Source organism: Mustela lutreola, chromosome 1 (assembly GCF_030435805.1).
Source record: "Mustela lutreola isolate mMusLut2 chromosome 1, mMusLut2.pri, whole genome shotgun sequence".
Taxonomy (NCBI): domain Eukaryota; kingdom Metazoa; phylum Chordata; class Mammalia; order Carnivora; family Mustelidae; genus Mustela; species Mustela lutreola.
Genome location: NC_081290.1, coordinates 31,011,865 through 31,035,629, shown reverse-complemented (window position 1 = coordinate 31,035,629; position 23,765 = coordinate 31,011,865). Strand labels below are relative to the sequence as shown.

Genomic DNA, 23,765 nt, shown 5'->3' with positions numbered 1-23,765 from the left:
TAGCTTCTTCCTACTAGAGTTAAGAAATGGGCCCAGGAGTCATGAACGTAACATTTTAGTCCTTTTAGACATTCTAGATTTCTTCTTCTATATTGTTATTCTCTCTCAGGTAAGGCTTTTCAGTTCTATCCAACAATGGCCAAGGTTGAGGGGAAAGGATAAATCTGAGTAGAATAAATACTAGACATGTTGGTGGCCCTGAAGATGTAATGAGGGGTTTTTCTCAGTAAAAGACAGTGTTATATTGTGCTTATGGTTGTGGTTATGGACTTTGGAGTCAGGCTTCCCTGATTCAAATCCTGGTTGTGGATTAAATAACCTTGAGCAAGTAATTTTGCCTTTTAGTAACCCAGTAGCCTCATCTGTAAAATGGAGGTAATGATAAGAATACCTCATAAAGTTACTGTGGAAATTAAGTGAGTTAATAATATAAACCATCCAGGTCAACCCATAGTAAGTCCTCCCTAAGTATCAAACTTATGAGAATTTAATACATGTATTTTTTCATGATTCTTCAAAATTATTTTTCTATCATTACTGAACATTTGACCATAGAGATGAAAAATAATTGACTCACTGCCTATTGTAACAAAATTTTAGATTACTTCTGATTTTTCATGGCTATGTATTTATTTATTCTTTTCAGATTAACCTTAAAATCACTTCATCAACTTCCAAGAAAAATACTTTTGGAATTTTAATTGGAATTATATTAAACCTATACATTTATGTTGGGTATATCCTTCTATAAAATTCAATTTCTTATCCTGGGGTATAGTATACCCATCTGCATATTCTAGCCTTCCTAAAAAGTGAATCTAGTATTTTGTAATTATTTTCATAGAGATCATCTATATTTATTTTTACATTAATTCTTATGTATTTCATGATTTTGCCATTAGGAACTATTAAATGGAATTTATTCTTATGTGTTGCTCTTATGAAATATTTAGTACTTTGTTTATGTGGATATTTATATGGAGGTTATAATTTTTCATAGTAAAAACATCAAACCTTTTCTGTTATGACTATTTCTATGCATAGAAAATGTCAACTTATATCCTGAATTTAGAGCAATTTTTACCTATAATTTATTTCAGTAAAAGCACTTTCGAAAGGTAAAAATTTTAAGTCTATCATGTAAATGCATAGCTAAGCAATAGGATGATTTTATAAATAAATCACTTAAACAAACAACATTGGTGCTTCATGTCTCTTAAACAAAGAGTCAGTAGGACTATCTCAGTCCAAATAGAATAAGATTTTAAGAGAATTCCATGCTTCACTAAGAGCCCCATTAATGGGTTATAAACTACAGAAGTCCAGCATTTACTCAAGTCCTGCCTTCTTTTCTAACATTCCTACCTTAGAGTTCTTCTCATTCATTTGTGATTGTCTAGTTTATTTACTGTTTACTTGTTTATTGTCTACTGCCCCGCCACTGCTACAGCCATTTCTATTAGGCTGTCACCTTGGTTGTCTTGTTTACTACAATAATCAGTCTCAAATCACAGTCTTATTCATGCATTCATTCAATAAATATGTATTAATCTGCTATTTTTTGTCAGGAACTGTTGTGGATAGACAAGGCCTCTGGCCTTGAAGTGTTTAAAGAAAGAAAACAAAGAAACAAATAACATAAATTCAGGTAATTATAAGACCTCTGGGAAGGTAAGACGATAGACTGAGCAAAGCAAGGAGGGGTACTGGGTACGGTTTCAGAAAGAATAACCAGTAAAGGTCTCTTTAAGGAGGTAAAATATGAAGAGAGACCTGAACTATATGAAAGATGTGAAGGGAGAATATTGTGGGTGGACTGAACGGTTATAAAGATCTTGAGGTGGATAAACTTGGTGGTCTAAGAAGTAACAATAAAACCAGGGAACAGGGGAGAGAGTGGCAGGCGATGGATGAGGTCAGGAAGGCAAATCATGGTCAGATCATTGAGTCAAGGCCTTCTTCTCTCCACTAGTGCTTTTCGAGATTTGTTACGCATACAAATCATCTAGGATCTTGTTAAAACACAGACTCTGGCTCAGTTGGTCTGGGGCAGGGCTGGGATTCTGAATTTCTAACAATCTTCCAGAGGATTTTATTGCTGTTGTTCTGAGGACCAGTCTTTAAATAATAAGCTTCTGAACTATGAAGAGATAGTCGAATTCTATTGTAAATATGAATAAAAGCCATTGAAGGGCCCTGGACTCGAGATAACACAACTGATTTACACTTTTAAAGGATCATGAAGATTCTGTGTGTAGAAAAGCGTACTGGGGAGAAAGTGGAAGCTGGAAACCAGTAAGAAGATTGCTTCAGTTAGATATCAGATGATAATGGCTTGAAGTAACTTTGGCAGGGAATGAGCTCATGAGACATAGTCAAATTTCAGATACATTTTGATTACAGAGTCAACAGGATGTTCTGATGAATTAGACGTTGGAAGTAACAGTGATGAAAACAGACTACTAGTTTTTAGACTGAGCACTTGGATGGCTTGTGGCTCATGTTCAGAGCTTAGGGGAGATTGCTGGATGGATGGAAATTTAGGAGCCATTAGATTTTAAAGCTATGCAATTAAATGAGCTCATCGAGTAAGTGGGTATATACAGAAGAGATTTAAGATTGAGAAAAGGAAGAAAGCCCACTCAAAGAATTGAGACTTTCAGTGAAACTGGAAAGAAAAAAAAAAGGGTGATGTCCCAGAAGTCTAGTGAAGGGCTTCAGCACAGGGGTTGGTGAGGAGGGTGATCAATAATTCAAACAAAATGTTCAAATAAAATGCATGGTTGAGACTTGACCGTTGGACTTAGCCAGATGTGGGCTATTGCTGATTTGACAAAGGAGGCCTCAATTCATTACAGGGTAATGAATCTTGGCTGGACAGTAACAGAAAGAGAATAAGTAGTGATAAAGTGGAGGCAGAGACAAGATACACCTGTTTCAAAGATTTTTGGGACAGAAATGGGCCCTCACTGGAGAGTGACGATGAATCAAAGGATTTTTATTTTAAGATAAGAGATAATGAAATATGTTTATGATTTGATTATGAGTGACAGGTGTGATACTCTGATTTATAAGATGAAATATACATTCATTCGGTCTTCACTCCTGTTTCTGGTTCAAAACTCCTAAAACCCTTGACATTTCCTGACGTTTTCTTTTGTATGATGTTAATGAGGTGACTTTGGGAAAACCCTTAAGGCTGGGGGCTGGATGCCAAGGGAACCAAAAGTTGAACTTCCAGTCCCACTCCCCAACTTCCTGGAAGGAAAGAGAGGCTGGGGGTTGAATTCAGGCAGCAGTGGCCAATGATTTAATCAATAATGCTTATGTAACCCTCCATAAAAACTCAAAAGGACCAGGAAGCTTCTGGATTGGTGAGCATAGGGAGTTACCAGGAGAAAGACGTACCTAGAAAGGGCAAGGGAGCTGTGTGTCCTTTTCCCATAATTTGTATATCTTCCTTCTGGCTGTCCTTCAGTTATATCCTTTTATAATAAACTGGCAATCTAGTTAAGTAAAATGTTTCTCTGGGTTCTATGAGCTTTCCTAACAAATTAACTAAAGCCAAGGAAGAGGTCGTAGGAACTTTCAGTCTATAACTGGTTGGTCAGAAGTACAGGTAACAGCCTGGACTTGCAACTGGCATCTGAAATGGGGGCCAGGAGCAGCCTTGTGGACTCAGTCCTTAACCGGTGAGGTCTGAACTATAACCAGGTAGACAGTATCAGAACTGAATCAAATTGGAAGGTGTCCAGCTGGTATTGGAGCATTGCTTGGTGGTGTGGGGGAAAAAAACCCTACACTTTGGAACTGGAATCAGAATTTACACAGATCAAGAGGAAAATATTATTTATATAGGTGGACAGTCCGGCTGTGAAGAGAAGAGACAGTGTCAGGAGGGAATGCAGAATACTCGCGCACGCGTGTGTGAGTGTGTGTGTGTGCACGCACACACATACATGCATATATGTATTCTGTTGGTGGGAAGATGCAGTACTTTTCTTCTTTTCAATAAAATTTAAAGAGAGATCATCAACCAACAGTGAGAAATATGGGAAGAGTATTAGAGACTTGAGCAGTGAAGGAGTGGTGTGATATAATCATCTCGCAAGTTGTGAAAACAAGTTCAGTAGGATAATGTCGTAGGATTCAAAAGGCAGAACTGTGGAGCCATTTAAGATATAGTAATATTAAAATGAAACAAGTGGGCTTCCCTCTCATCACATGTGATTGTTTAGAAAGCAAACGGTAAGGTTACTGAGGACATAGGAAAGAAAGAAATTTTAATAATGAACCATGGCATCTAAACCTAGAAAGAAGCCTTGAAAAGTGATGAGTTAATGCATTGTTCAAACAGGACAAAAGAACAGATGTTATAGTAAATGAACTGAAAAACAGGAGGTTCTTTGAGCTCTCAGGTAAATTAAACCCTATATAACCCTCCCCTGCAATTCTTCAAAGGTGCTAGACAGGGTGACCTTAACCAGTAACGTAGTTTGAATTGTCATGAAGATTTCTCAAAAGGCTCTACATTGCTTTACTTTACACAGTCATCATATGATTTTATTTACTTACAATTTCTTAAAAATAGATCCATTGAGAAAAGCAGGGTACAGCATCAGTACAACGACTATATCCCCTTTGATTTTAAAGCATTTTAAAATGTTTTAATGCACCAAACCAAAAAGCAAAACATCATTCAAACCAAACAAGTTATTAAAGTACCAGCCTTAAGTGCTGTTTTGTCTCTTTGCTTATTATTCTCTCAACAGCAATAAAGCAGAAATCATATTACCGAATTTGAATGCTAACACATTTCCAGAATAATATGAACAGGAAACAAATAGAATCTTGAAACGCCATCTCAAATACTCTTCAGAAAACTGTTAGGAGGGCAAAAAGTCCGTAAAGTAAGCCACAAGGGTAGGCAATGAGAAGCTGTTGTCCCTCCATGCCCAAGGCTGAACTGAAGATTTTGGAAGCCGAGAGACTACACCAGCTGATAATGACCAGTGCCAACACAGTTCCGAAGGTGCCCCTATAGCAAAGACAAAAGAGATGATTACCCTATATCATGAGAAAAGGAGATTATTGAGTCAAAGCTGCCTCTGATACGTCCTTGGTACAATATTTATAACTACTTTCTCCATTTGCAAAATAAGGGTGAGGAACTGTATGAAGTCAAAGGCCTTGGCCAGCTTGAAAATTTGTGAGTCAAACTCACCATCAGAGGTAAACATTTTATACTTCAGTAAAACTTGAACTCATAGGAGTACAAAAACTCACCTACAGTTACCGTCATCTGTCAATATTCAAATCCCTATTCCTGAAAATCTTTTATAAAAACTATGCTTAGGGGAGCCTGGGTGGCGCAGTTGGTGAAGGAACTGCCTTCAGCTCAGGTCATGATGTCAGAGTCCTGAGATTGAATCCAGCATCAGGCTCCCTGCTCAGCAGGGGCTCTGCTTCTCTCTCTGAACCTCTCCTCTCATGCTTTCTCTCTCTCTCAAATAAATAAATAAAATATTTTTTGAAAAAATGTTAAAAAAAAAACTATGCTTAGGGCTTTCTTTTATAATTACACATTCTTTTTCCCACACTCTCTTTCCAAATTGATGCATGGTATGAACAGAAAGAAAACTGGACTTGTAATGCAGCAGGGGGCCTTATCCCCACTGCTCTCACGTCTGCTTTTCAGGTTTCTATCTGAAATAGCAAAGCCTGACACACTTCAAGTAGGGAACACAATTTTGTGTGTGGCTTCCCACCTCATTGCTGAGGATTCCTTTTGTAGGTGTATTGTGGATTTTTTAGAATATTGGGATGGATTTGTTCAAATTGTTATCTTCAAAAATAACTTTGGAGGCAATAGGTTCTGAAAGAATGAATGGGTAGGGATGCCTGGGTGGCTCCGTGGGTTAAAGCCTCTGCTTTCAGCTCAGGTCATGATTCTAGGGTTCTGGGATCGAGCCCCTCAACAAGCTCTCTGCTCAGCAGGAAGCCTGCTTCCTCCTCTCTCTCTCTCTCTCTGCCTGCCTCTCTTCCTGCTTGTGATCTCTGTCAAATAAATAAATTTTAAAAATATATTTAAAAAAAAAAAGAATGAATGGGTAAATAAGGTAGTTAAGTCTAGCCATCATGGGGATAAAAGAGGAGGTATGGGAGGAAAGAGTGAATTTCATTTTTTATGTGCATAACAGAATGTGTTATTTAGAAAAATAAGCTGTAAGATCTACAAAAGATCACGAGATAGCTAGTCCCCAGCTTTAGATCGATGAAGTGACATGATGAAAATTACACAGTGGAATGGCATGAGGTCAAGATCTCCTACTTCCCAATGCCACATTGATCCTTTCACCATCAAACTACACTGTCTGAAGTTGAGAATTATGTTTATTATTTGTGAGAATGACAAAGATATTTACTTTTAATAACTGAACCAGAGAAAAACTATACAATATATGGCTTCTGATGCTGTGGATTATAAATAAACCAAAAGTATTTAGAGTGTCCTCTAATAAATATGATACGCATTGGTTTAATAAATATATATTAGGAAAAATTTATAGGTCAACCTAATATATGTTTTTATGAACGAAAATGTAAAATTATATGTGATTGATTTGAGTGATATAGTATTATGCCCAAAAAGGAAATTTCAGTGTAATAGTCTTAGGGGGTTGGATAATTTACTCTCCTTTAATACAATTTAAAAGATTTCTAAATCATCCTTTATCATTTCAGAATGAATCTCTAATGAAACAGGGTCCAAACTTCTGATGATTCTCAAAATCTCATTTTAGTTGTTATTTTCTTCCCCTAATAATCTGAAGTCATTTGAGATGCTCAAATAGAGCATCTTAACTTTGCTGGATATAATGTTTTAAATTTTAAATTCTTAAATCGTAAATGATTACAGCATTCTTTGGCAAAAGCTTTCAACTAAATAGAACTAAACTCTGTATTAACATGTCAAATGTCTGTCCCAAACAACACAGTAAATGGAAAAGCTTGCTAAAGAACCCACTTGGGATTCTCTCCCTCTCCTTCTGCCCCTCCCATTCGAGCTAAATAAGTAAATAAATATATTTATATATGTGAGACCATGTTAAAACAGAGAAGCATTTCCAACTAAGTCACTCTCAACAATGTTATTAAAAAACTAAATGAGACATCTAAACAAAATTTGTAAAGGCTCTCCTACAATGTCTACCTTTGGCATTGGTAAGTTTTTTATATAATACACTATCCAGTGTAGTGTTAATAACCCAAAATGTGGATCATCCAAAAAATTTCAAATTGTGTCTTCTTTGGATGTGGAAGAACGGGCACTGATGGCAAATGTTTATTGAGTTCCGAGCACGTAGGGGACAAAAGACTATGTAATTACTTGCTCTCCCCAAACTGTGGTAGTGATGTTCGTTCACATCCCCTCGGAAATTGCCCAACAGAAATATATCTACTGGATCCTCATTAATAGTTTTGAATTGCAAATCCTAACTTCCCAGGAAGTAAAAAAGAAAAAAAAAATCTATTGGCTGAGCATGTACGCTATAAAGTTCTCCAGTATTAATATCCTCATCAGGGTTCCTGGGAATTCTTCACTGCAAGGAGCCCAGCTGAGAAATCGCAGTTGCTTGTCGCCTCAAAGGCAGAATGCCTGGGAGCTGAAGCAATTCGTCAGTGTTCACCAGGCAGCTCCTCTTCCAAAATCAAACAAGTGAATTCATGCAGTTGTTCTATTACCCCAGACAATGGTTGTACTGAAGACTGCAACCACCTCCAAAGTGCCACTTTCACAGATAACTTGGTTGAATTTATTGTTTACATCATCTAAATAGGAAGAGTACCTGAGCCCAAACTGACCCACTTACCTGAATCTGTGTGTCAGTCTTAATAGCCAAAGTTTCCCCGATTCCATTCCCAAAAAGATCAGAAAAGAGGTTAACTGTCACCCCGGTGTGGCAAGCCTGAGAGAGGACTGTGCACGTGGGGTCCATTAAGGCACGCAGGCACTTACTGCAGTGAAAAGAAGATGGCGCAGCTGGACAGGATGACCATGGGGAGCAGGCAGTAGCCCAGGACGCTGGCCACGCAGCCGTAGGACGCCCCGGAAGAGCTCATCAAGTTTAGTAAGGTGTGAATCCCCAGGCAACCTATGGCACTCATGCCATACACATAACCGAACTGAACTTTTCCTGCCTGAAACAATGGGAAGGACACAGGTGAACACACAACAAAGATCAAGAGGAAACTGGAATGTCAACAGAGCAGAGAGCATTTTAGAATCAATCAGCTCAACACTGTCTCATGTCTTTTGGGCACAGTCATCAGGAAACTGGGAGTTCTGGAGAAAACACTGACTATCCTATGACTTCAGGTCCTGAAAACAAATCCTCCTGGTTATATTCAGGGTGGCCCGTGCATGCCACTGAAAAGATGAAAAAAATTTCAAGTTTTTTTTTTTTTTTAAATCATGTATCACCTATTAGAAGTACAAGACATAAGTAAGAATATACTTACTCTCCCTATTTGTTAAATAATTAAATGAATGAATTAATGGATGAAAAATAATCTAATTTCATCTTGCAGATTTTACACGGCAAATGAGTAATGTTAACCAATACCTACAGGATTTACTGTTAGATCCTATCCTAAGCATTTCACATGTATTAAATTATTTAATCCACACAACTTTATGAGGTAGGTACCATTATTATACTCATTTTACCCATGAGGAAACTAAGGTGAAGAGAATATACAACTTGCTGAAAATAAAACGTTAAGCAGTGCAACTTGGCGTGGAACCTAGCCAGTCTGGTCCTAAAATTAGATGTTGGACACCTATAGGAACTCTCCCAAGTCTTAAAATAACGGGACTTACTTGACCTTTTTAAACCTTTTTTAACTTGACCTTTTAGCATATCCTAAACTTATTTGACCACAGAATCCTTTGTTTTCCTAATTCCTATTACCAGTTTAACTGAACAGACTTTATGAAAATCTGATTTATATAAACCAACTGGTACTGAATCATAAAAGAAGTACTGTTAAAGGGAAATCAGTAGTGTTCAGGATACAACACTGATTTTCTGAGGACTCCTAAAAATAGCCATCTCCCACAGGCACTAGGGATTGGGAGCTGAAATAGTCCCATTAAACTCACCCAGAGAAAGTCACAAACTACTATTGATTCAACAGGGGATATTTTAATGTTTGCTACCTGAGGATGCCAAAGCTCCAGTAAAGAACGCACTTAGTTTTTCTATTTACATTACGCTGATTAGAAATTCTGGGTAAATATTGAATAGGCTGACTTTGTTTTTCATGGGAATCATGCAAAACAAGGAAGGATCTGGTAAATGCAGAGAGTGAGCTTTTTAGCTGTCATGTTCTCTTCTCCATGGCTGTTATCTATACAGTCTTTATGTATTACAGAGTAAAGAGATATTTACTTTGCAATTAATTAATGGAGAATATTATGACCATTTTAATGTTCAAAATTGTCTAGCTATTTTGAGTTCTTCTTCCTCTGTAGAGATGGGAACATTGGTCACTACCAAGTCCTTTCACAAAATGTCCCTGAGCTGTGCTTGCAGAATTCTCTCCTGCAGTAGCCATAATGAGTTCTTACTGAGTAACTTCTGTATTCTCATGGCTATCCTGTGAAATAATACTAATAATGCTAATGGACATGCTTAAGAACCCTCTTAGTTATTGCTCTATTGGGTGAGTTTTTTCCACTTGGAAAATAGTGACCATTTAAAATCACTTATATTAGAGAAACCTCCTACTCCATGTTTTAATTGGACGGGATAATTCTGAGGTAGCGAAAGCTGTAATGGTGAAGGGCCACTTCCCCACAAGCAAAACACACAGAGCTAGAACTTTCTGATCCCAAGAGCTTTTATAAAAAGGGCGGGGTATATAGAGGGTGGACAAAATGAATTTGAGCGTAAAACTGTCCCTTTGGGGTATCAGTTAGTGACTGGCCCCCTCATCGCTTCTCTGGTCGGTTTACCCATTCTAAGTGGTGATTTTGTTTGGCAGAGGCCATCGCCATTTTTAATTTGTTTCAAATTCTAAAAAAGGGCTTGTAACTAAAATGGAAAACCAATGTTCCATTTCTGTCGGGGACCGCCTCCAGCCGGGAAAGTCCCCGCCATTACAAGATGGCGCTTGGCTCACTGCCAGCAAAACATGCTGCAAGTAAACAAGGAACGTTCTGGTGAAGCCCGCCTAAAGGAGGACATAGTCATTGACTGTTTCAAATTTAATCAGCACAGTAACAAGACTCTCATTGGCTCTCCCCATTGCTTGGCCCCTTATTGGTCACCCTGCTGCATATAAGCTAAGGAAGTTTACGAAATAAATGGGATGAAGCATTAACACCATACCAGGCTGATTGTCGTTCTTGCTGGCCGAGGGCGACACATTTCTTCTTAACCTGAAAACCTTACGTGTCCACCTTGTACCACTCTCCTTACTAAATCTGAATTTGAAATACTCACTATTCTTCTGATTATGCTTTGACATTGGTCATGCATGTTCCTTTTCCAGATCACACTCTTAGAGCTACCGGAAAAACGAAAGGGAGCCATACTTTTAAACCTCTTATCTTCCTTGTTTTGGGGATGACATAATGTTGACAGCAAAAATAACACTAAATTTATGCTAACTGTTTGAAGCTGTCCTCTTAGGTTTGCCTCCTTCAACATGAAGAAAGTCACTAAAAGATACTATGTCATGCCTTATGTCAACATAAATTATAAAAATGATAAGAATGTGATCATGAGTTTTATGCCTCTGGAGAAAATGAATAAATCGATTGTTGTTTTGGATTCAATTTTGCTTTCTCTAGTACAATGCTTATATCAGCCCATAAACTTTTCTTTTACATTTCAATTCTAGATACCCAGGGCATGGTTAGTTTAGTTTCAAATGGGCTCTGAGTGAAATCTGACTTCATTAGTATATACCTAGGTGATTTTTTGTTGTTTTTGGTCTTTATTGCTCTACATGTGTTAGAATCAATTCTGAAGTAATGACATCTAGTGGGAAAATAAAACTGATAATGTCTGCTTATAAAATATTTCAGAAAATACGCACTTTCACATATTCCTCCAAATTTTAGAGCTGAAAGGAACCTTAAGAACCACTTACATAAGTGTTTTTTTTGTCTTCAAAATGAAGAAATAAGAAACAAAAATCTCAAGATCATACCTAGAGGCAAAGTTAGGGGTATGTTCAATTTCTCACTTCCATGAGTTCTTAGCCTATATTGTTTTGTACTTCAAACAAAAAAGAGGATATTTAAATAATTCCAACTAACATTATACACCCCAAAGAGAGCTTAATGGGATTAATGCTTTCCTTTAAGGGATGATAATAACATTTTCTATAATAAAACAAACAGCTGTTATATTAGAAATCACTTGAAAAAGAAATATGGTTTAATATATTAAATTGATTATTTCTATTTGATTAAATGACATGGTCTTAGTGTAGCTAAGATTATCATATTACTGTGACAAAGAAAGAAGGGAAGTTAAAGACTAAAACTCTAGTTGAGACAGTGTTTGATTTACAGAGTATTTTCATTACAGTAGTTCAAAGGAAAAGATAAGATGCTATCATTAAATACTATTGTATTAGATAAATATGATGTGATTATTAATCATATCACCATGCAGAAACTTGATTGCTCTAAATATTTTGACTGGTATAAAATAAATTAATAAATAAAAAGTGAAAATTTATTTAGTTGCAAATACATTTTACATCTACTTTTGAAAACTATAACTATAGTGGAGAAAAAAAAAATTTATGGAAAGTGGATAGCCAAGAGACAGAGAGGTGGACCCAAGAGTGATTTTAAGGGCTTTTCCTAGAATTTTTAATTTCCTGTATTCTTTCTCCTGTCAAGCTTATCTCTTTGTCCCTTAATGAAACTATACTTCTCAGACTGGCCTGACCATCTTTTTCATCCTCTGTTTTTCACATATGGTCATTACTTCCTTGGTTTAAAATCATAGACATTTTCTCTTTTTCTCCCTTTTCCTTTAAATGAAACATTTTTCTAAAGTATGAGCTAAATGTCTTCTAAACTTAACGTGGGTGGAAATGTGTTTTTCTTTACTTCTTTGGAGACTCACCACATTAGTCCAGATTTAAAGAATGAAAGAGGCCCACACACAAGACGAATGGCAAAGTCAAGGGGGAAAATGTCTATATAAAAAGCAGAAAACTCAAATAATAGAGAAATATATAGGTTAAATATACAAATCACTGATTACACATTGCAAATTAATGTACTCATAATAACCTAGCCGGAAACAAGGAGACTCATCTCATACTCATACCTCACATAGTATTTGAAATATTCTATAGGCACACCCCAGCAGAGAAAATGACGAGCAAAGAGAAAGGATTTCTCTGGTGTCACAACTGAAGTGTCACAGAAAACAAGAAAGAAAATTTGGGCCAGTATTTCCCAAATCCATGTGTTCCTTCAACTTTTTCAAATTGACAATCTTTTCTGAATAACAAGAAAGACATAAGGGATTGCCCACTTTGTTAAAAACTTGCTTGGTGATTTGATTTTTGATATTCTGTTTAAATTTATATTTTTTCTGTCCTAATACTTGAGGGTTGTTTCTCTTTATCACTGTGGTTCAATTAACTATGCCTCACAAAAAAAAAAGGTAGTTATAAATTAAATAATCTACACTTTATCAAGTAACATATATTCTTCTGTATTAACAAAGACTTCTTCAAACATGACACTTGACACACATTAAAATCTGGTGCTTGCTGCATTCTGTTACCAGAAGCAAGGTGGCTCCCAGAGCGATACAAAACAGGATAGGCCCAGTGAGGTCCGTTTCGTTCATAATGCTGCCATCTGCTGGCTTCAGCGGGTTTAACACGGTCAAGGTTTTTTGCCATATGTGATCAAAATTAATTCCAAGTTCTGCAAAAACAAACAAACAAAAAGGAATAATATAAATATAAAAAATAATCATGGATAATGTTTACTTAAATTTAACATATCTCATTAATTTACTTAGCACTTTCATCATATTGTTACACCTCCAAAATCTAAAGTTCTATGCAATAAACAGTGATTTAACAGCAACAACAACAACAAAAGATTTGTTGTTCCCAAACAAGGAACTAAAAAAATTTTAGAGAAATAATTACATCAAGGGAAAATTTCCATGCCTTATGCAGCAAATATAAGCTTAAAATCTAGCTGAAAATTAGGAAATAGATGTTCTACAATAAAAAATAAAATGGTAACTAAAAGACCCAAAGTCCCATCCTATTGCTTAATAAATATTAGATAATAGATATTTCCTCCCCCTCCCCCCATTTTCCCTTGATAACACTGTTAGGAGTTAGATAGTTAGGGAGTCAGGGCCAGTGTCCCCAACAACAATATATGGAATCAGGATAGCTACAATAAAACAGCACTGACAACCTGTTTTGCAGCTTAGACAAGACCACACTAGCATTCTGCTTGCAGCCTTTGCAGAGATGACTTCAGCAACACATCCTAAAATAAGACAATTAACCACAAAGCATATGTCACTATCATAGGCAATGGGCAGTTAAGACATAAGCACCAGTTGTCAGCAAAAAAGACCATCAGTACGCTGACATGCACCTAATAGGAAGACAGATAAGTGACCAAAGCCCTGATTGGCATGACTCAGCACACTCTGATTGCTTAAGATAGTTTCGCAAAAGAGCTCATAAAAACCCCTCTTAGAAACTCCAAGGGCAAGCCCTCTTGGGCCCCCACCCTCTCTAGGAGCTTTATACTACCACTCAATAAACTCTGCTTTGGCTGCCCTCCACTCTTCATCTGGCCTACCTCTTCATTCTTCAAACCACCGTGACCAAGAACTGTGGGCACAAAAGGCAGAAAATCTTGGAGCAATCTTCTGAAATCATATCATACTTATATCAAACATGGTATAATTGCTCAATTAGAAGTGTTACCTAAAGTAAAGATATTTAGTCCAGATCTGGGATTTTATTTCCACCTTGCCTGATGAGAAAAGTAGTTGTATGCTAATTGCCTTAATCTCCACAGAGGAGAAAAGAGGATGTCTCTTTCTTATACCCATATTTTAAAAAGGTCTGTGCTAGTGTGGTTCAATCTATGTACCCAAAGTGAAATTCTTGAGACAAGTTAAGCTTTTCCTTTTGTGAGTGGTGGTGGTAGAATAAAATATTCAAAATCAATGGAGCTTATTGTTCATGAGTCCAAATTCATTTAGAAATATCTTTTTTCCCCAATACCTTGTTTTTAAGTAATTCTGACTGCCACATCACAGACCCTTCTGCTAGATCCTGCCCCTCTTACATTTTTATTTAATTTTTTTTTTTAAAAACCCAGCTACCTGACATCCACTGAATACAGAAATAAATAGTAACACCACATCGGTTTCTTTTTTCATGAGTTCTATAAAGATAAACGTTAAAATGTATCTTGAGTAGGAAAAAAGAACATTCAAAAAGGAGAAGAAAAGGACTTTACTATTTAGGACCCAATAATCATGCTGACTACTGCTATCATTTAAAATTTGAATAAGAGTAAGCCAGAGACCCAGAATAATTAGAGATAAACTACTGTAAAGAACAATGCATTTCAGCTAAAAAGAACTGAATGGGTTTTTTGTTTGTTTGTTTGTTTGTTTGTTGTTGTTATTGTTATTACTGTTTTCACTGAATTTTGCTATGAGCTCTACAAGATTTGGATGCATTGGTTTTACAGACATGTAATGCAGCTAGAACTGTTATTTTATTCCTTTTTTGTGCATCAGATGGCTGAGGTTTTGAGATATGAAGAATTTGTCCAAAGTCACTGAACTAGTAACAGAAAATACAGGTTTCAATGCTGGAGAATCTCATTCAAGAACCCTTGCTCCCCAAGACAAACAATGTCTTTCCTCCCCAAGACAAACAATACAATTACAAAAGCGGCAGAGGACCTGAATAGACATTTTCCCAAAGAGGACATGCAACATGTCCAACAGGTATGCGAAAAAGTTCTCAAGATCACTAATTCTCAGGGCAAGGCAGTCAAAACCACAATGAGGTATGGTCTCACACTCCTCATTAGAATGCTATTATCACTATTGGGTATTTACCCTAAAGATACAAATGTAGTGATCCAAAGGGACACATGCACCCGAATGTTTATAGCAGCAATGTCCACAATAGCCAAACTATGGAAAGAACCTAGATGTCCATCAACAGATGAATGGATCAAGAAGATGTGGTATATATACACAATGGAATACTATGCAGCCATCAAAAGAAATGAAATCTTGCCATTTGCAACAACATGGATGGAACTAGAGCGTATCATGCTTAGCGAAATAAGTCAAGCAGAGAAAGACAACTATCATATGATCTCCCTGATATGAGGAAGTGGTGATGCAACATGGAGGCTTAAGTGGGTAGAAGAATAAATGAAACAAGATGGGATTGGGAGGGAGACAAACCATAAGTGACTCTTAATCTCACAAAACAAACTGAGGGTTGCCGGGGGGAGGGGGTTTGGAAGAAGGGGGTGGGATTATGGACATTGGGGAGGGTATGTGATTTGGGGAGTGCTGTGAAGTGTGTAAACCTGGTGATTCACAGACCTGTACCCCTGGGGATAAAAATATATGTTTATAAAAAATAAAAAATTTAAAAAAAAAAAAAAAAAGAATGCTATTATCAAAAAGATGAGAAGTAAGTACTGGTTAGGATGTGGAAAAAGGGGAACGCTTGTGAACTATAGGTGGGAATGTAAATTCATGCAGCCACTGTGGAAAATAGTACAGACATTCCTCAAAAATTAAAAAAATAATAATAATAAGTGTTCCCATTACCCCACTGTGGCCTCTGCCCAGGCCAGGCTGACAACATGTCCACTTACTGCTAGAGGACATGGGCATTTAGAGATGGTGGCTCTAGCAGAGAACACTGCGGGTCAGTCTCCAGGGCAGCAATGGTTGGCAGCCAACCATTTGACCTGAGCACTGAACCTGGCCAATTTAAAAAAAGAAAAAAGGGGGAAAAAAAAATAAAGAACTTCTATATAATCCAGCAATCCCACTTCTGGATATATATCCAAAGGCAATGGAAACAGGACATCAAAAAGATATATGGTCTCCCATGTTCAAGGTAGCATTTTTCACACTAGTCAAGACATGGGAACAGCCTAAATGTCTGTCAGTGGGTGAACAGATAAAAAAGATGTGGGATATACATACGATGGAATATTCATTCGTGAGAAAGAAGGAAATCCTGCCGTTTGCAACGACATGGATGGACCTTGAGGACATTATATTAATTTAAAAAAAATAGAGAAAGACAAATACTGTGTAGTGTCATTTGTGGAATCTAAAATCAAGGAGAAAAAAGAGTCAACTTCATAGAAACAGTGTAGAAAATTGGTTAGCTGAGGGTGGGAGACACAGGAACGGGTGAGTATAAAGGTACACACACACATCCCCCACACACAAAACAAAATAGCAAAAACCAAAAATCTTGCTTTTAGTCATATAGCTATGGATGTCAATGTGTATCTAATCTCACGTTTTTTTTTTTTTTAATTGAGCTCAGTTTTCCCATATGAAGGATTTTTTTCCCTAAATCATTTGTACAAGGCATTCAACTTCCCTTCCCAGAATAGTGACAGTCTTTGGTCAGATACAGAGTATATAGTTCAACTGCTTTTATACCTGCACATATCACCTGACATTTGCATATCTGACTTTCCATACACAAAATACCAGATGGACTTTAATGCCTGCCATGACAAAGAGGGGTCTTACTCTCACAGGGACCTAGACATTTTCAAAAGGTTGGATAGACATTGGTCTACACTGCAGTAGTAAGGATCTTTTTTTTTTTTTTTTTCACTTATTTCATATCCAGGCTGACCATTGCTATCCTTAGCTTAAAAAGAAAGAATTTGACTGGTTAATAGTGAATAAATCATGTCCATTTCAACTTTTGTGCTGCATCCTTTCTATTATCACCATGTAGTTATATATTTCTTTTTTTTTAACATTTTATTCATTTATTTGACATACAGAGATCACAAGTAGACAGAGAGAGAGGAGGAAGCAGGCTCCCTGCTGAGCAGAGAGCCCGGTATGATGCGGGGCTTGATCCCAGGACCCTGGGATCAGGACCTGAGCCGAACGCAGAGGCTTTAACCCACTGAGCCACCCAGGCGTCCCATATAGTTATATATTTCTTAACAAACATACACTTTGGAGGAGATGAGAAATTCACCGAGCTTAAAATGAAGTTAGAATGTCTCATGTGGGCCGCCTGGGTGGCTCATTGGGTTGGGCCGCTGCCTTCGGCTCGGATTATGGTCTCAGGGTCCTGGGATCGAGTCCCGCATTGGGCTCTCTGCTCAGCAGGGAGCCTGCTTCCCTTCCTTTCTCTCTCTGCCTGCCTCTCCGTCTACTTGTGATTTCTCTCTGTCGGGTAAATAAATGAAATCTTTGAAAAAAAAAAAAAAAGAATGTCTCATGTGATTTTTAAAAAGCAGATTTAAAACTGAGAAATATTGTAGTTAAATTAATTTCACCTAAGCCTTATGTTGTTTCAAACTTTTTTTGCGATTAAGATATTTATGTTAGTAATATGTTTTCAGCATTTGCCACAACACAGTGGCCTTTAGTTCAAAATACCTTTTTTCCTCAAAATGCATAATAATTATTCCTGAAGAAACTCAGATGTAAAATGCCTTGTGAGAAATTATTACTGATTTCAGACATTTATTTAATGGCATCATTAACTTCTGCACATGTTTCAACATCAAGTCATGAAACGGTGAGTGAACATAAGACTTACTAAATATTGTCACACCAAAAAAGAATTTCTGTCTACCAAAATACATCTCCATAATATTTTGTTTTCAAATTTATTACAGGGTATGCAAATGAGATTATAAGTATTTATTAATTGTAGATATCCTAATATAATACCTTATTATACAAGATAAAAGATGAAACTGCTGTGAAATTTGAATGTAAAATTTATTGTTTTGCTGTCATCTAGTGGTAGTAAAGTATATGATATATATGCTATAAAAATGAATTAATATCTTTGTTTTCTATGCAAATAGTGGCACTGGCCTTTTAAATATAAACATCGGGCTGTGCTACAAATATAAGTACTGAATAGCACAGTAATTTTTCTGGTTTGACAGACTTGAATTGGCTATTATTCTTCAAGATACATTTGTTAACATATTGATTGTACATAATCAAATAGTAAAAGTTATCATTCTTACATAAAATCACCAAACAAGTCTTTTAGACAACAAAGTATTTAAGGAATAAAGAAGCACACTTTCAAATAACATATTTTTGTATAAGGGATGTTAATTATTATAGCTTCATAATGTGATACCCTGTTTGGTGTATACTCAATAAAAACTAGCAAATGACATTTATCACCTTATCCTAGAAACCCTGCCTGTGGCTTTTTCGTATCTTTGAAACAGATGAGGCTCCAGACTTTCACAAAGTCACCCAGCCTCAGGAATGTATTGAATCAGCATCTAGAAATGTCATAGATTCAAGATGCAAAATTATATTAGGTGCAATTGCTTGCATCTCTAATGCATTAGCACTTTGGTAGGGACAATCACAAAGAGAAAATAAAATCTAAGAATTTTCTCTAAGTTACATAAAGTAGGAGAAGAAATCAAGTATATTTTCTATTTGAAATTAATAAGATATTAGGGAGGATGCCTTCAAGTTTAGAATATCACAATAGAGACATTTATACAAGCAGAAAAGAAAATATTATTTTCAATAAATGTTACAGGAAAAATTTGATACTCATAAAGAAAAAAATGTTAAATCCTACTTTACATACTAACTTAAAGTAATTTTTAATGAATCAAAAATTTAAGTGCAAAACAAAAAGATAATTTAAAAATTTAAGAATATATAAGAGGAGGGCACCTGGGTGGCTCAGTGGGTTAAGCCGCTGCCTTCGGCTCAGGTCATGATCTCGGGGTCCTGGGATCGAGTCCCACATGGGGCTCTCTGCTCAGCAGGGAGCCTGCTTCCTCCTCTCTCTCTCTGCCTACTTGTGATCTCTCTCTGTCAAATAAATAAATAAAATATTTAAAAAAAAAAGAATATACAAGAGGATATAAACAGTACCTAGAGCTGGAGAAATATATTCTGAATAAAATTTACCAAGAAAAATATTGTGGAGTTAAAAAAATAAATATTAAAATTTCTATATAATTTAGCATCCTATTAACGAATTAGATGGCAAACACCACCTGGGGAAAAAAAATGTTTGCAATACATATTCCAGGTAATCGTTAAATATCCTTACCAAATAAATATCTTCAAAAATCAAAAAAGAAAAGGAAAAATTTTGAGGTTCAAATAAGAAATCTGACAAAGGATATGAAAAACAAAAGAATAGTCAATAAATGTGAAAAAAATATGTAACTTTTCTAGTAATCAAGAACTACAAAGTATTGCTTTTTACCCATCAATTAACAAAAATATCTCATATTCTACTATGATGGTGTAGGGGTCATCCTTTTCTAGATCAGTTCGACAGTGTAAGTATCTTTTGACCCAGTAATCCCAATGTTATGGATCCAACCTAAAGACAGACTCTGTAGAGATGAAAGCTACTTACTTCACCAAAGCATTACTTATTATAAGGATTAACCTTTAAGGTGAGTTTAAATTATGGTACTTTTATATGAAAAATATTATGAAGCCATTCTATATACTTTCTAATAATATTTAATGACTTTAAAGAATGCATGCATAGAAATAATTTTGATATTAGGTAACTTTAAAAGCTATAGAACTTCATAGCCATCGTATGATCCAACTTTCATTTTTAAGTATTCATAAATACACACGGATTCAAAAATATGGTATTTCACTTTTAAGCATATATACTTAAATTCATATATTCTTATGAAAAATATTTACATATATGTATTTCACACATACACACTCATAAAAATAGCATAAAGTTGGAAGAAAATACATCAGTCATTAATGGAAGTCATGTCACAGAGACAAAATTTTAGGTGGTCTTGATATTTTTACTCATATGTTTCTCTATTTGCCAAATTTCTATATTGAACATAGGTTATTTTATAACAACTGATTTTTTTTTTAAGTAGAGATGTTGGTGGAATCAAGGAGAATATTTAATAAGGATAACTTACAATTTTCAGGTTCTGATTATTATTGCAGAGGCAAACTGGAATGAATTAGTTAAACATAACTGATCCCCCAAATCTAACTGGCTTCTGGACAGCCAACAAACCTATGATATCATTTCCTGTGCTTTTCTGAGTAGTTAAAATCGTTCACCTTTTTTTAAATTTTGATCTCAAAGAAAGAATGTCTTAATGCCAGGTGGTTACCTCTGTTCATATGAGGCAAACACTGACCTTTTGATGTAAAATATTGGGAATTTTAATCTCTCCCTTTTCACTGATCACATATAAAGGGGTGAGAGCATAATTGTTGACTATTCATATATTCATTCTTCTCCTTGGCTCTTAAATTTTTTTCAAAGATTTTGTTTGTTTATTTGACAGAGAGATCACAAGGTAGGCAGGGAGGAGGCAGAGAGAGAGGAGGAAGCAGGCTCCCTGCTGAGCAGAGAGCCTGATGCGGGGCTCGATCCCAGGACCCTGGGATCACGATCTGAGCGGAAGGCAGAGGCTTTAACCCACTGAGCCACCCAGGTGCCCCAACCTTGGCTCTTAAATTTAAATCTACTTGAGTTTGGGTTTTCCAGCCCCTATACTTCTGGCATCAATGTTGATTTGCTATAAGGGCAAAAGCAGCAGATGTAGCATGGTCAGATTTTAAAAAGAAGACAAAAATCAGTGCATGGAACCCCCCCTGAAATTCCTAAAGGACAATCCTAAAAGTCCACTGGTTTCCTCACCACCAGGAGTGCTATTCCCTGGAATCGTATATTCCTCCCCACTTAGCCATACCCAGCTGGGATGAGGGGGCTCTTCTGAGCCAGGGAAGAAAAAAAAAAAAAAAGACTGGCTTGTCTCTATGACAATTAAGAAATATTGAGAAACTACCCCCCTGGCCCCAGGCATCCTAGCAGAAGATACAATGTGCTATTATGAAGCAGCTTCATTCACTGGGGTGGGAAGGGCCATTACTTTGATGCAACCGCTCTGCTCAAAGATGTGTTCACTTTTGTGTAGCCTCCATCAGGGAGTCCACACTTCAACAAATCGAAGAAACACTTAATAACTGCAGTTAATAGCACAGCAATGGCAACACATCTGCTTTGAGTTTTCCCCACGCAAGCATGAATCAAATGTCCAACGGTTTCTGCACCTCCGTCTGGCAGACTTGTTTATACGTGGGACAATCACACATAAAACACACAGCATGCTGACCGCACATGACGTGCTGATTATTGCTCTGATTCTTCTAGCTGTACACACGTTAATAGCACTTCCTTAACTTATCTTCTAGCAAAGGAGGCTCTTCCTCAAAACTGTCAGTGTAAGATGATTGTGAATAATAATCCGGGTTGGATGCTGGCTGAAAATATTGTCCCTCGTAACCTGATGACGTGAGCATCTCTGCTGGGACAAAGGCAGGCGGAGGCTGCTCGCTGGCTGGTGGTCTAGAGAAAGGAAAATATTGAATTTTATACATCTCAGAATGGGATATCATGACAAATGGTGGAAGGAAAGTACAATGTTCCTTCTATGAGTTCTCCTAGTTTTTGTGAGTATTTACCCATGAAAGAAATAACTTGCTTAAAATTTACCTTTAATTTAAAAAATGAGGCACTGGTCATGAGAAGTTTCTAGAAGAAAGATCTATACTAATACCTATTATGGACAATGTGCTGGCCACTTTGCCTCACATTTTCTCACATAATGAATACTCTGTAAGGTAAAAACTGTAGTTTTAATCCCATTTTACAGGTAAAGAAGCAGAGTTTCATGGAGACTTGAAAGACTTGGCCAATGTAGCAAAATAATTCCTCAGGGATTGGACTCCTAAATGAAGCTGCCTGATCACTGCTCAGATGATACAATGTTGCTTTTTTACTGATTTTTTTGAGGGGCAATCACCAAAGACATTCCCTATAAATCTGTGGAAACAAAAGTAAGTAAAAAATCACAGTTTTAATAGGAGTCAACTCATAAGAAAAAAACCAAATACATAAACTGACCTTCTAGCTCGGGCCATTCCCAGATAATTACTGAAAACTGAATCATCTTTGAGTACCTAAAAGGATTCTATGGCTGGCTTAAAGACCCTCTTTTGAAATACGCAATTTAGTTTTGTTGGGAATATCATGGGAAGCATGATATTTTGATACTTCCTTAACCACGTTATTATTGGATTTTATTTCACCATTTGTGTTAGAAAGTTGGAAAACAACACTCAGTACATAATTTTTTAGAGCTAGAGAAAAGAAGGAAGGGGAAAAAAGAAGTATATGAGGTTATTTGATCGTTTTAAATTGTTTTTACCTGAAGTAAGGGGGAGACACATAAGGAGTTGTCCTTATGAACATGTTTAAGTTTCTTTCATCAGAGCCACTAAGGGCTAAGCTAAAAATACAGCTCAGGATTCTGAACTTTGCAGCTCCCTGTGATCTCTCTGCATTAAAATATTTACGAAATGGCTTTTCATACTTTCCTTCCCACATTACGCTTAATATGAAGTCTAAGAATAACATGTTCAACTTCCGTTATATGAGTAAGCCTGACAGAAAATAAACTTCTCTGGAAAACAGAGCTACCAAACTAGAGATATATGCGTTTAATCATTCACCAACTCAACGATAAGCTCATTAAGGGCAAGGACCTGGTGTAATACTTCTTGAATCCCCCACAGCATATGTTGATTACTGAGGCATATTCCTAACCTTTTTTTTTTTTTCTTTTTGTCAGCAAAATAGAGCCACTATCAAAAGTACTGGTAGAAATGAATTATAAATAAGAACCTGAATGGTTTGTTGGTTGATGAAAAGCCCCCCTTGATCTATACTTTTTTTTAATGGAAGCATTTCTAGAAGAATAGAAGGGGGAAATAAATTTGACTCAATGGGCCAGCATCTAACCAGGACTATTTCACTGACAAACTGTCCTAGCATCACCATAACTCAGGCCTAGGTGTGACTAACCAGGCTTGAGGAAAGGTAACTTTTACAATTATTCCCTGAAAAGCAATTTCCGTGAAGGAGGGAATTTAGCAGAGGTGACTGACCCAACCCCAGCAAAGAGAAAAACACATTAAAAAAAAAAGTGTCCATTACCAGCTAGATCCCACCCCTTTCTCTTTCTTTCCTTCCTCTCTGCTCCTTCATCCAGCAAAACTTCTTTATCAGGAGCTTGGTCTCTGTTGTCCTATTATAATAGAGGCATAATATTAAAATTCTCCCACCATTTATTTAAGACAGTATAATTTCACACTCCATCCAACAAAGGAAACCTCAAAAGCTTTTTTTTTTTTTCTTTTTAAGATTTTAATTGTTGGGGCGCCTGGGTGGCTCAGTGGGTTAAGCTGTTGCCTTTGGCTCAGGTCATGATCTCAGGGTCCTGGGATGGAGCCCCGCATTGGGCTCTCTGCTTGCCTCTCTGCCTGTTTGTGATCCCTCTCTGTCAAATAAATAAATAAAATCTTAAAAAAAAAAAAAACAAAATGATTTTATTTGTTTATTTGGCAGACAGAGATTACAAGTAG

At 36.6% G+C, this 23,765-nt stretch overlaps 1 protein-coding gene across 1 annotated transcript in view; it reads right to left on the bottom strand.

Moving 5' to 3' along the window:
* Nucleotides 1-1,137: 1,137 nt before the first annotated feature.
* The window catches only part of YIPF7 (Yip1 domain family member 7), a 32,575-nt gene continuing 9,947 nt past the window's right edge, over nt 1,138-23,765 (bottom strand). Inside the window, exons 3-6 of the mRNA XM_059162373.1 lie at nt 21,529-21,687; nt 12,828-12,975; nt 8,021-8,202; nt 1,138-5,038 (exon numbers count right to left, since the gene is read on the bottom strand). Coding sequence (XP_059018356.1) covers nt 4,876-5,038; nt 8,021-8,202; nt 12,828-12,975; nt 21,529-21,687 — 652 coding nt within the window. The 3' untranslated portion in view covers nt 1,138-4,875. The remainder of the gene's footprint in view (nt 5,039-8,020; nt 8,203-12,827; nt 12,976-21,528; nt 21,688-23,765) is intronic.